Source organism: Prionailurus bengalensis, chromosome F2 (assembly GCF_016509475.1).
Source record: "Prionailurus bengalensis isolate Pbe53 chromosome F2, Fcat_Pben_1.1_paternal_pri, whole genome shotgun sequence".
NCBI lineage: Eukaryota > Metazoa > Chordata > Mammalia > Carnivora > Felidae > Prionailurus > Prionailurus bengalensis.
Window position 1 is genome coordinate 44,484,353 of NC_057353.1, and position 13,527 is coordinate 44,497,879.

Sequence of the window (13,527 nt, forward strand, 5' to 3'; positions counted from 1 at the left end):
TGGGTGTGTGGGCAGCTGATGGGGGACCTGGCTGAGGAGGGAGAGCCAGTGGTGTATCTGATGTCACGTGCTTCAGGGGGCTGGGGTCTTGGGGGGAGGAAGGAGAGGAAAGATGGTCTGTGGGCATCAGGAGGACATCTGCCGCACTCAGGCCCGTGGATGTAAAAACCAAACAGCTGCCTCTGGAGAGGAGCTGGAAGGGAAGAAAGCACTGAGCTTAGGCTAAATCCCACGAATAAGCTCTCTGGTTTAAAAAAAAAAAAAGATACACATCTCAAGGATTTGTTGTACTATTGACAGTTGCTGTTTGTGTTAATTTAGGATTTCATCTGTAGTTAGGAGAGTGCCTGCTTCCCCTTACTCCCAGTAACATAGGATATCACCAACTTTTACTTACTTATTTTTAAAGTTTATTGATGATTTTGAGAGAGAGAGAGTACAAGTGGGGGAGGGACAGAGAGAAAGGGAGAGAGAATTCAAAGCAGGCTCTGCACCCTCAAACTCAGGAACTGTGAGACATGACCTGACATTTGTGTAAAATGGGTACAAAAAGGAAAGAAATATGTACGTATCTGCACATATGTACAGAAAATGTCTCCAGAAGGCTATGTTAAGAAATGATACTATCTCTTGTAGGGCAGCTGGTTCATTTATTTCCTTTTAAAGGTCTTCGAGTGAGGCAGGTACCCCAGGAGCATTTTTCACCAGCCACAGGTCAAGAGTGAGGGAGAAACTTCACCACCATCCTTTCTGTTCCTTTAGAACGTAGAATGTTGTAATGTGCAGGGACATCAACTGCACAACTCCAGGGACACCATTCACTTGTAGTCTTTCAAGAACAGCACTCCCTGGAGTTGTGCAGAGGCCACATGGGGCCACTTTGTGGACGCATTACCTTTTGAAATTAAAACTAAAGAGGGGTGCCTGGGAGGCTCAGTTGTTTGAGTGTCTGACTCTTGATTTCAGCTCAGGTCATGACCTCACGGTCATGGGATCGAGCTCCACTTCGGGCTCCGTGCTGAGTGTGGAGCCTCCTTAAGATTCTTTCTCTCCCTCTGCTCCTGTCCCCTGCTCGTGTGCTCTCTCTCTCTAAAATAAAAAAAAATAAATAAAAATAATTAAAATCAAATTAAAACTGAAGAAAACATAAGCTTGGCCAGTAGAGTTGGTGGTTATTCTTTATCGTATTTCTTAGAAAACATTTTTTTTGTATGTTTGTTTTTTAAATAGAGATGTAGTACAAGTGGCCATGATTATTTTAATGGTCCAATCCTAACTTGTTCAAAATTGGTTCTCCTCCTTGATTTTCACCAGGCGCCCTCCTGCAAAACGGCCCAACTATGTTAAGCTTGGCACTCTGGCACCTTTCTGCTATCCCTGGGAGCAGTTAACTCAAGAGTGGGAATCAAGAGTCCAGGCCCAAGAGAAATCACTTGTAGCTTCCTCTCCACATGGCGAGGAGAGTAACTTGAAAAGAGAGAAGGTGCCTTGTACCCCCACGCCTGAAAAATCCGATCAGCTGTCTGATGAAGTGGGCATGTCTCTGAGCAGCCCCAGCGAGCCCAGAGAAGTGATGGACACAGAGCGTCCAGCCCAGATGGGAACTGAGTGGGTAACAGGACCAGCTGCCACCAGCAGTCTCCTCTGCGTTCTTAGGTAAGTGCACACGACTTCCGGATGTGTTCTAGATTGTCTGTTTTAATACTGACCGGGCTACGGGATGTAAACGTTATCTTTGTTCCTTTGTGCAAAGCCCAAGGGAATGCATGGACTTTCTGGAGGGGAAAGCCAGTCCTCCAGTGTCCATAGAGGGCTCAGGGAAATAGCTGAGTCACATTTGATTTGGGGCATGATACTAACTGACCAAATGATTTAAAGTATTGTCATCCATAGACATAAACCAAGGCAGTTGTTCCCTGTGACCTGTTTCATTGGTCTTTGCTTAGAAAGCAGTACCCTCGTGACTGTGACCTTCAGTAATGAGGAACCTCTCGAAGCTCTGAGCAAGTGTTCTTTCCTTAAATCACTGAATTAGATTTTTTCTAGTTCCTTTTCAGTGATCTGAATTTATGAGCGATTAAGTACCCATTCATTGGACCATCATCACGTTGAAGAGGCTACCGTACAAGACATGTTCCTGCTGTAGCCTGTTAGACTGTGCTTAAGTTACCTTCTAGTCTGTGCTCATATTTTTAATAAGTGCTCACCTCTCTTGCCTTATATTTATTTTTTATACAGTAACCTTAGAATTTCATATCCTTCATTCCCTATAACTATCTCTCTCAGCCTTAGGTTCTGTCTTTCTGTCTTATTTTTTTTCTGCCTTCATCTTCTTAAACCTTTAATCCTTCAGTGTCTAAGAATAGCAGTCACATAAAAACAAAAATATCATTATAGAAGTGTATTAATGTCTGTTTTTAATTTTTTAAAAATTACAGTTTTGATCCTTTCCCACGTAGAGTATTAAAAAAGTCAAATTAACTCTAGCAGTGCCCAATCTTCTAATTGCATGTTTTCTCCTCAAACAAAATATCCTCAAACGTGTGTCTCTAATTCCATATAGGAGTAGAAAATCACTGAAGCAGCTGTCAGCCTGGTGTGGGCCCAGTTCTGGACCCCGTTGGGCAGCCCAGCGAACTCCCAGCAGCGGGCAGCAAGCAATGACCAGAGAGGCCTGCCTGTCCATCTTGGACCGTTTCCCCAGGGCCCTGGTATGGGTCAGCCTGTCCTTGCTGGGGAAGGGCAGCCCCGAGCCGCACACCATGATCTGTGTTCCAGCCAAGGAGGATTTCCTCCAGCTCAGTCAGGATCGGCTGTACTGTGGGCCCCACGAATCCAAGCACAGTGACCCATTCAAGAGCAAGATCCGGAAACAGAAAGAGAAGAAGAAAATAGAGAAGAGGCAGAACCGAGGGTGCACTGTGTCTGAGGGTCCTGCCGGGGCATACCCTGCGGCTGGGCACCACGCTCTGACCCTGGGCTTGTGGTCAGGCCCTCTCCCGGATGTGACTTCTCATTGCTCCAGAGTTCTCCTTGGCTTTGTCACCCAGGGAGATTTCTCCATGGCTGTGGGCTGTGGAGAAGCCCTGGGATTTGTTAGCTTGACGGGTCTGCTGGATATGCTGTCCGGCCAGCCAGCCGCAGAGAGGGGCCTAGTGTTGCTGAGGGCCCCTGCCTCTTTGCAGTATCGGTTTGCGAGAATTGCCGTGGAGGTGTGAATGCTGGTTTACGTCCTCGCAGGGCGTAGATGTTAACTGTTTGCCAAGTCCCACCACTGGAGAGCTTTGTTTTTGCCATGCTCTGTTTTAAAATACCACGTGAAATGCCTTGGAGACCAGAATAAAAGAATTCTGTATTATGCATGTGATGAAATACTGACATCATTCCATTATTCCAAGATCATTGGTCTCCATCTTTACCTGCCCTTGCTCAACACTTTAAAATTATTTGCCGCATAGCTTTTATATTTTGGTTTCTTGGTCTGCGTAATTCTTGCTGAAAATAATCAGAAGCTCTCCCGTTTTCTTGTTCCTTTTTTATAAGGAACAAAGGGCTGTCAAGCCTGTTTGAAAAGCCTTATAGATGTGTGATAAGTAACAGTGGTTGTTTAATGACTTGATTGCTGCAGAAGAGGAAGAGGCTCTAAACATCTGGCCTCTGTGCATGAAATTGGGTTCCCCGTCTGGACCATGTTCAATTCCATACCGGAACCCACATGCCTAACGCTTTACACCATGCAGATGGAAATTGTGGAAAATTTATTGCTGCCCATTTTCAGGCAGGCTCGGTGTATGGCAGAGGTGTTGGGGTGGAATCTGAATGGGGTGCTGATCTTTAGGACCGTTTGTCCTCTTTGCTGTTGAACAACGCATGATTCTAGGAGTTTCTGGATTTTTCTGTGCTTTTTGTTTTGGCAAAGAATTTCTCAAAAACACCGTAGAGGATGGTTCTCAAAATATGTTCTATGAAATGTGTTATCTAAAAAAAAAAAAAAAAAAAAAAAAGATTCCAAGGTCAGATTGATTTGGGAAACTGGATTAAACCCAGTTAAGCAATTTCTTTTTAAAGGATTTCTAGAACCTTCCATGTGATAATGCACATTGTGCCTCTCCAGGAAGTGGATAACAGCTTACAGTATTTTCTAAATCTCTTTGATGCCAAACTTCGTTTTGCAAGGAGCACTTTGTAGGACCAGTGTTTTTAGGAACACACTTTGGGGAATGTGGCTGTATACTGCAGCACTCTGCAAGGTAATGACTTTTCTTTTTAATGTTTATTTATTTTTGTGAGAGACGGAGTGCAAGTGGGGGAGGGGCAGAGAGAGAGGCAGACACAGAATTTGAAGCGGGCTCCAAGCTCCGAGCTGCCAGCACAGATTCCGACGTGGGGCTCGAACCCACGAACCATGAGATCGTGACCTGAGCTGAAGTTGGATGCTTAACTGACTGAGCCACCCAGGCATCCCTGCAAGGTGATGATTAAGATAACAAGCTGCTTCTAGACACTCATGCAGTCATGATGTCCACCTGACGTTTGAGCAGGGTGTGAAGGTCTCATCTTCTCCGGAAGAGTAGAGTCATTGGTTTTTTTCACTTGTGGAGAAAGTAGGTGCTCATTCACTTTTAGTATCCACGTGTATGGCACACCGTCAGACCCTTGTCTTCCAAGCACACATTTCTAGCAGAGTTTGAGTGTGGTTTTTTTAACTTAACTGTACAGTTAAGTATTATTTCATGTAAATGCGTTGGGTTTTTGCAGTAGCATTTGGTATAAATGCCTTTGGGGGTGACGAGTTGGGGAGAGAGACAGCAAGTGTTACAGTAGCTAATGAAATGTCTGATGTTTCTCCTCTCGCCATGCCTCTGGATGTATTTGTATCCAACCCAAATGAGACTGAAAAAAATAGTGTAACTTAGGGGTGTCTGTAAACAGAATAAATTAAAGTGTCACCTGATGTTCCATTGTGAACGTTTATTGGACCATTCCTCAATTTGTTTTCTAGGCCCTGAGCCACTTCATCTGTGGCTTAGCTCTCTGGATGACAGAAGTCTGAGCGTGCTGTGAATCACCTGACCTCATTCCGTGCAGCACCCTGCCTGGGGCCTGCTGCCTGCATCATGAACAGGGCAGTTAACTCTGTTTTGTGGTAAAAGGTCAAAGAACTAGGTGCTGAAAGGATAGACTAGCATTTCCCAAAATCTGTTCGTGGGAGCTCTGGCCCCTGGAGATGTTTCCTGGAAAAATGTGATGGCTAAATAAATTGGGGAAAAGCTGTATTCCGTATTCTCCTATTGAAGATTCACAATGAATGAGTGTACTCAAGGCCCTGCAGATACCTTCAGGAAGGAAAATCACAGACCTGCCCCCCACTTTTTGTTTTTGTTTTTTTTTTATACCTATTGTCCAGAGAAGACCAGTTTCATAGATTATAGTTTGCAAAACACTGATAACATATGCACATATTCAGTGAAGGATGCATTTCTTCTATGAAAAAGACATAGGAATGGTCTTATTCTCTACAGCAGTAAAATGAATAAACATGTTTATTTTGATCCTACAAGTGCTACAGAGCTACCAAAAAAGTAGTGTGGCTCCTGGCCTCTTGTCATGGGGGCAGAGTCTTCAGAGTTTGCAAAATCAGGAAGTGTCCTAAAAAGCAGAGTTGTGAGCTGAACGCCTGGAGACCAGCTACACACTTCCTGAGTTGTGTGAGAAACAACTGATTCTGTAGGATCATGCTCAGCTTTTACATAAGTAATATTTTTACATTAATACATATTCATCATTGAAAACTTAGAAAAAAAAAAAAAAGAAAACTTAGAACATGCAGATAAGCAACAACAACAAACTTAAAATCACCTGGATTTTCACCACCCAGATGTAACCACTGTTACCTTTCTGGTACATATCCTTCCAGGCCTTGAGGCGTGTGTCTGTAGTTTTCTTTTCGGTAAAATAAAAGAGCTTCATGGGGCACCTGGGTGTCTCAGTCGGCTAAGCGTCTCTTGATTTTGGCTCAGGTCGTGATCTCACAGTTCGTGAGTTCGACCCTCGCACTGGGCTCTGTGCCAACAGTGCAGAACCTGCTTTGGATTCTCTCTCCCCCTCTGCCCTTCCCCTGCTCATGCACACCTTTCTCTCAAAAAAAAAAAAAAAAAAGCTTTGGTAATTGCTCATCTGAAATCCTACGTGGTACCTGTGCAGGTTAAGTGCATATTGCCAGTTCCTTATGGAGCTTGTTTAGTGTGACCCTGAATGTTCATACCTTTATTGTAGGTAACTGACCCATCATGCACTCATTGTATTGCTGACTTGGCTGCTGCAAGCCTGGGGGGAGGGATCCTTTCTTCCCAGCCAGGGGGAAGTGAGGTGGGCAGTTGACAGCTGGGTGGACTCTGCTGTGGTCTTAACTGGTCGGGACTGGGCTGCTTAGCAGGTGATAGAAGATAAAGACCAGCAACTGCGGGTTACTCAGAGCACCACCCCCAGTTACACAGCGGTTCTGGCCACTGCTGTTCTCTCCAGAAGTCAGTAGCACGGGTCTCTTTGACAACCGTGGCTTTCAGTCCTGGCTGCACATTAGAATCACCGGACAGCCCAGGCCTCTTCCTCCAGAAAGCAGTCTCGGGTTGGGCCCAAGCAGTGGTATTTCTTTAAAGCCCCAAGGCTGTTCTGATGTGTGACTTGGGCTGAGGCTGTGGTGGTAGGACGTCTGGCTCTTTGGATTCCCTGCGTCTTGGGAAGGTGTGAATGAACCTCACCACTCTTGTGCCTTTAGCAGGCCCAGCTCACAGGTCTGTCGACTGCACTGTGAAGCAGCTAGGTGGGAACTTAATGAGAGGGCCGGGTGGCCCTGAGTGGGGACTTCCACCTGGGGAGAAGGCCTGGTTTTGAAAGAGAAAACAACATGGCTCATTACATGTATAACCTTCACTATTTGGGAGTATAACATATTTTCTCTGGGTGAGTATCCTTCCAGATCATCAGTTCTCAAACTTGGCTGCACCTGGAATCACTTGGGGAGCTTTCCAAGCCCTGGGGCCTGGGGCCCACCTCCCAGAGATGCTGATTTAACTGGTGAGGGCTGTGACCCAGTGTCTGGGATTCTTTTTTTTTTTTAATTTTTTTTTTTTTTTTAACGTTTATTTATTTTGGGGACAGAGAGAGACAGAGCATGAACTGGGGAGGGGCAGAGAGAGAGGGAGACACAGAATCGGAAACAGGCTCCAGGCTCTGAGCCATCAGCCCAGGGCCTGACGCGCAGCTCGAACTCACGGACCGCGAGATCGTGACCTGGCTGAAGTCGGACGCTTAACCGACTGCGCCACCCAGGCGCCCCATCAGTGTCTGGGATTCTTAAGAGCTCCCAGAGGTGACTTGGCAGCCAGGGTTGAGAACCAGTTCTAGACTTTTAATATGAGGTTCCAGTGTAATTAAGCAAGGACACAGAAGCCTGTCAGTAACGCGGAACCGTGCAGGGTGGGAGCAGATGTAGGCTGTCTTGAGTGGGGGGCAAAGCTAACACTGATGGCCCTGGGTAGGATCCTGCTGGACCTGAGGAAACAGCCAAGTTCACGTAATGGCATCTTCCCTTTCCCGCTTCTTTAAAGTTAAAATTTAACCAGGTACTGTTCTGGAAGAACCGCGCTAACCATCTGCGTGCTTTCACCAAGGAAATGTTCCTTGTTCTGCCCTCTTTTGGTTCCTTGAATAACCAAGCTCTTGGTGACTCCAGGACTTGGATGCCCTGTGCTCTGTGTTCACGGAACGTTCCTTCCCCTCTCCCCCCAGTTTCTTCACCCTTGTCCCCTTTTATCCCATCCTTCCAAATTGATTTCATATTTCTCAGAGAGGCTTCCCCCTGCCTACATTATTTTCTATCACAGAAGGGGTTTATTTCTTGATGATATCACAACATTCTTTGGTTGTTTACTTGTTTATTAGGCTGTGAGCCTCACGAAGGGGAGACCATGTGTTATTTGATCATTCTTGCACCCCAGGCCCTATCTGAGCCCCTAACCTGTGCCTTGTATTTAGTATATTTTTGTTGAGTTGCGTTAATCAAAGCATGTTGATAGTAAATTGTAAGATACTGTTTTATCCGAGGCATATGTTGCAATGGACTAAAGAGCCACTAGGTGGTGCCAAGACCTCATGAGAAAGCAGCCTGCTGGGCAAAAACAAGATACAATTCAGTCGTGTAAGTCATTGTGTAAAGGGGGGGGGGGGGTAATGAAGTTACAGATCAATCAATATTCTTTCTTTTGGGGCAGATCCATACTCTTAAAATCCTAGTTTGAAAAGTCTCTGTGATTTTTAAAGAGGGTCCTAGATAAGAAACAATTTGCATATCTCAAAAGTGAGTCCCCTCCACGTTATCCCTGGGAAGTACACCCCCCCCCCCCCGCCCCATCACAAGCTGAATGCCTCCAATGACACGGAGCTCATTCCTTCAAGGATGCTCCCTTGGCACCATACTGTGGTTGAACTACCCCTTCAGCCCCAGCTTAAGCCTATCTCCCCTCCTCCTGACTTATGTCCACTGATATTGAGAGCCAGACCTTCTAGGAAGGGAGTTTTGCTTTCTCTTCTCCAGGCTAAAAAAGCCTCATTTCTTTAGCTTTCCTTCTTGTTTCCAGCATCTCACGGAGGATCTTAAATTTATTTTTTGGACACAACATAATTTGTTCCATGCACAATCCTGCACAGCTGGGTGATCCTCAGGCAGGGCCGCTGGCTTCAGGGAGTCTCAAATGTTCTGGGTCACCGTGGGCCCTCTCGGAAGTCTCCAGCCTCCTCTTCCCTTGCTCTGCAGGATTCAGCCGCTACTACTTGAGGCATGCGTGAGCTTGGTGTTTCTCAAAAGCAGAGCCTGGAACAGCTTACCTGCGGGGTGTTTATTTTAGGAAGTGACCTAAGGGGACAGAAATGGGGAGACTGGCAGAGTGCAGGAGGAAGGAGTGGAAGCTGATCCAAGCGTGCATTGTTTAGCCGGTTGCCCGTGGGCTTACGCGCCTCTGAACTGTCCGCGAGAGAGAAGGCAGTCTTCAGTTCCCAGCTTTCAGTCCTGCTGGTCAAGGGTTGTCCCAGGGAGCGTTCCTTTCCTTGCCCCTCCGGGTTTGTACAGGTGCTAGAATAGCTGAGTCTGCTCTGTGGGCATCCCATGGAAGGCCAGCAAGAAGCCCCTAGGACAGAAACGAGGTGCAGCTAAGACAAGGTGCTGTTGGGCCACACCTGTGCCCCTCAGGTTGCTGCAGCTAGAGCTGGACAAGTGTGCCGAGGGAATGTGAGCCGGGAGAAAAGATGTCTAGCCCAGAGCTCTCAGGAGGTGGGGTGACTATTTCCTGTTGTGACTTATGAGGAGCCAAGAGGTGTGTGTGTGTGTGTGTGCGCACGCGCATGCATGGGGGGCGTGGGAGGAAATGTCAGGGGTGCCTGATGAGCACTCTGGAATAAATACCAGCAGTTGGCATATAGATGTAAAGTTGATCTTGCCAAAGCGGGGCGGGGGAGGGACAGTTACGGTCAGGCTTCTGCTAGCCCTCAGACTGGATCTGGGCAAGGAGCTTGATTCTCCTGTTTGTGGGCACTACCCGGCGTGGTTCTGAATATTTGCCACTGTGTGCCTGCAACAGTCATTAGGGCACAAGCCCTGACACTGTTGTCGGGAGATGTTCTGTGGGCTCCTCCAGGGCTGGCTTTCCCAGCATTCTTGCCCAGCGAGGCCTGCAACTTCCTTGTGCTCACCCCCTGCCCACTTCATCACCCCCACTCCCAGCCCTCACCCCCTCATGTTGATCGGTTTCCTCAGTAAAGTGGAGGAGGTTGGGGAACAGTCCTGCCTCTTACAGGGCGTTCCTGAGACCCGCAGCATTAGAAGGGCAGGATCTCAGGCTGCACCCCAGACCTGAAACAGGTCTGCACTTGAATAAGACTGCTAAGGGGGATTCGTGGTCACAGAAAAGTTGCAGGAGCAGTGGACTGAGTCAGTGGCTTCCAGACCTGGTGATCATCAAAAGCATCTGGGGAGCTTGCTAAAAAACAGAAATTTCTGAGCGTCTGCGGTGTGGCCCCCAAGTCTGTCATTTTTATTAAGCACCCTACATGATTCCAACACAGACCATTCATGGGATCGGGCTTGAGAATCACCAGGATGGGCATCTTTGGGTTTTTGCCAATCCTGAGATTCTGGTATTTTTGATGCTGACTTTTCACAAATGTGAATGTCACTCTTTCTGGGTGTTAGCATTCGTAAGGCCTAAATGTTTGCTTGTTTGCTTGTTTTAATAGTGAGGCCTAGTTTCTGGTTGTTAAATATTCTGGTCGAGAGCTTGTGTTTCTTCCAGCATTTAAGTAATGTCCGGGTACTTTGCCAGGCCCCGCGAGCTCCCACGACCTCACACTTTGGGGATGCTCCGGTGGCGTCTGGGACGGCCCGTCAGCCATTAGGCTCTGGATGGATTTGTCTGAGATGCCAAGACCTGACTCCCTGTTGAGAGATGGAGCCTGAAGCGTCACAGAGAGAGGTCAGAGCGTCTGTTTGCATTTGGTCTCATCCGGCATCTTGGATGGCTCCGAGTCATTCCTGTCCCCCTACATCATGCCCACACAAGCCTGAGTGGTCTCGAGGCCAAGCCTTTGCCCGGGGAGCCGTGGCTCGGGCGTCTGTGGTGGTGCCCCCCCCTCACAAAAGGATAAGAGCCGAGTGGGCTTGGCACTAACTGGTCCTCAGAGTGCCCAGCACTGGGAGGTGAGAGGAGGGAGGTCGAAGCCCTCAGGGCATCCCACCAGGCTGAGAGGCTACAAGAGGCTCCAGACCGAAAGAAAGATTTCCTCAGAAGGTCTTCCTGGAACTTGGGCTCTCATGCAAAATAATACCTCATGTCATAAAATTCCATGATGCATCATTATTTTCTGCCTGTCACTAGCCTATAGGGCTGTCCCTTTGGAAAAGTAGGAACTGCTTCTTACCAAGGGCAGAGCTTGGCTCCCCACACAGCTTGGCAGTCTTACAAGTGACCATACCTGGGCTGGGTACTCCCTGTCGGGAAGGAAGTGGTGGCCAAAGAGAAGCAGGCCTTCAGTACGGGGACAATGACGGTTGGAATTTGGGGTTTTGTTTTTCCTGGGCAGGCATCATCACAGAGGGCTCTCCCCCTCCCTGCCCTTCCCAGAGGGCAGCGACGAGGCTAGCTGTGGGCTGGGTGTCCGCCATGTTCCCAGTCTAAATCTGTAGATTCTTCCCTAAGTCAAAGGGGAAGGGACAGTGGGAGGTGGGGGGGTGTGGTAACCAAGAGTCAGGCCAAGAGCAGGGATGGCTAGGGAGCCCCCAAACCCCAGCATGACACCTCCCTCATCATAGTCATCCATGGTTCCTTAGCCTTTATCTCCCTGAGGTGTGAAAATAATTAGCTCTACCAGTTTGGCCTGTGGAATGGAGTTTTAGTTCCCAGTTATTTCATTCAGCCATTAGTAATGATAAAGGGGGAACACTACGAACCCACCATACACTAGGCTTCATGTGCAATATTCCATTTAGTATTTGCAACCACACTTTTATCATTATCTCCATTTTTGCGGACAAGGAAACTGAGGTTTAGAGAGGCTTGATAATTTGCTGGAAAGACACAGAGTTGGGGTTTGGGCATAGGTCAGCTGACTTCAAGTCTGAGTTCACGACGGCATGCCATGCGGTCCTTCCACCCATCCCCCATCCATCTGGGCACAACGTGTCTCCTGTTCTGTGCCGGGCACCGGAGGGGTTAGATGCAAACATGAATCAGGCGGGGACTTGTCCTCAAGCACTTCAAGGTCAATGACGTGTTGCTGTGGTGCCATGTGAAGGGTGTTGGGATTTTGGCTCTTGGTCTGGCATAGGAATCAAGCTTTCTCATCCTGATGTTTTCCTAGGAAAAGATGGTCCTGAGTCCCAGGAGATTTATTTCATTCGCTTTTCTTGCTGTTTAATTTTGCCCTGATATGCTGCTGTTATTTATGACTCCAGCACCACCCAAACCATTCATCTTGCCATCGTTAGGCAGTTATGAAAGGCCTGTGATTACGTCTCCCAGTTGGCCTGCTCGTATTTAAAACATCAGCCAAAAGCAAAACATTAAAACGCACACACACACACACACACAGCCACCCCTTCACCTAGAAAGAAGTGGGTACACTATGCAGCATTCTTTTTCTGAATCCAGAGAGGTCGTCACCAAGCACTGGCCTCTCCTCCCGCTCTGCCCCGTGTTGGTCTCCAAAGCCTCTGCTCATTTAACTTTTTGAATCTTGCCCATAAATCAGCGGGCCTGGCTCCCCAGCCTGCATCACTCTGAGCCTGCTGCTCCCTCGGCGGCTCGTGTGGGCCTCCTTGGGCAGTTACTCAGTCCCGGCAAGGATTAATGTTAATCTCCCGTTCATGTGATTGAGTCAAGAGTTATTCTTTCCATCTGTCACCCCCTAGGCCAGAGTTCTATGTCCTTGCTTCCTCCTTCCCGGAGGTTTCTGAAGGCAAATGGTGGCACCCCTGCCTGTGGACGTCGCAGGGTGAACGTTGGGCAGCTTTCCTACAGGGCGCCTGGATGAGGCACAGACTTGAGTGATGGGGTGAGAGCTGAGGGGCCCTGAGCAGGCAGGTGCCTTCTTCCACGCACCCCCCCCCCCAATGGTGCTGAGAAGGAAGATTCTCTAGTCACACAGCTGCCCCGTAGCAGAGCTGGGACCAAGAACCCAGTCTCCTGACGGGGCCAGGTGCTTTCAAGACCAACTTTTGAATACGGATTTTTTTCCGGAAGAGTCTCAAATCCCTGAAGGAAGAGAGCACGTTGCCATGCTGGATTCAAGTTCTGCATCTCCTCTTTCTTCCTTTCGGCCATCCCAACTTTTCTTCAGCGGTTCTGCCCTGCGCGTTTCTCCTCTCAAGGTGCCGCCTGGAAGGCTTCCTTCAACTCCCGTCACTTCTTGGCTGAAAGGCAACGGGCGGGTCCTTAAGCAAATTCAGTGTTCTTGTCAATAAAAATGGAAATAAAATTGTCATCTACCTTGCTCTCTTTTTTTAAAGTTTATTTATTTTGAGAGAGAGTGAGAGAGCATGTGAGTGGGAGAGAGAGAGGGAGAGAGAGACAATCCCAAGCAGGCTTTGCCGGCACGGGACTCGAACTCACAAACCGTGAGATCATGACCTGAGCTGAAACCAAGAGTCACGCGTAACCGATTGAGCCACCCAGGCGCCCCTCTACCTCGTTATCTTGAAGTGAGACTCAGAGGAGTCATAGAAGCCCAAGTGTCTTGATGAGCACTTGCTGTGTACCTCTCACAGAGCCTTGGCTTATTTGGCATGGATTATATCTTTAGATCCTCGTGGCGATTCTATGAGTTTTATCATCCCCGTTTTATAGAGAGGGAGACTGAGGTTCAGTGAGGTGAGGGAACTGCCAGGGTCACGCCACTCGTTGGGATCAAACCCACATCTGTCAGCGTCCTTACCCAACATGCTCTTTGGTGAGGGTTCGCCACACCCTGTCTTTGCCC

General features: G+C 48.1%; 1 protein-coding gene across 1 annotated transcript in view; it reads left to right on the forward strand.

Annotated features, from left to right (window-relative positions):
• Window positions 1-3,362, forward strand: part of POP1 (POP1 homolog, ribonuclease P/MRP subunit) — a 32,324-nt gene extending 28,962 nt beyond the window's left edge. The window contains exons 15-16 of the mRNA XM_043601455.1: window positions 1,315-1,656; window positions 2,564-3,362. Of these exons, the coding sequence (XP_043457390.1) occupies window positions 1,315-1,656; window positions 2,564-3,218 (997 nt within the window). The 3' untranslated portion in view covers window positions 3,219-3,362. The remainder of the gene's footprint in view (window positions 1-1,314; window positions 1,657-2,563) is intronic.
• The last annotated feature ends 10,165 nt before the right edge of the window (window positions 3,363-13,527 follow it).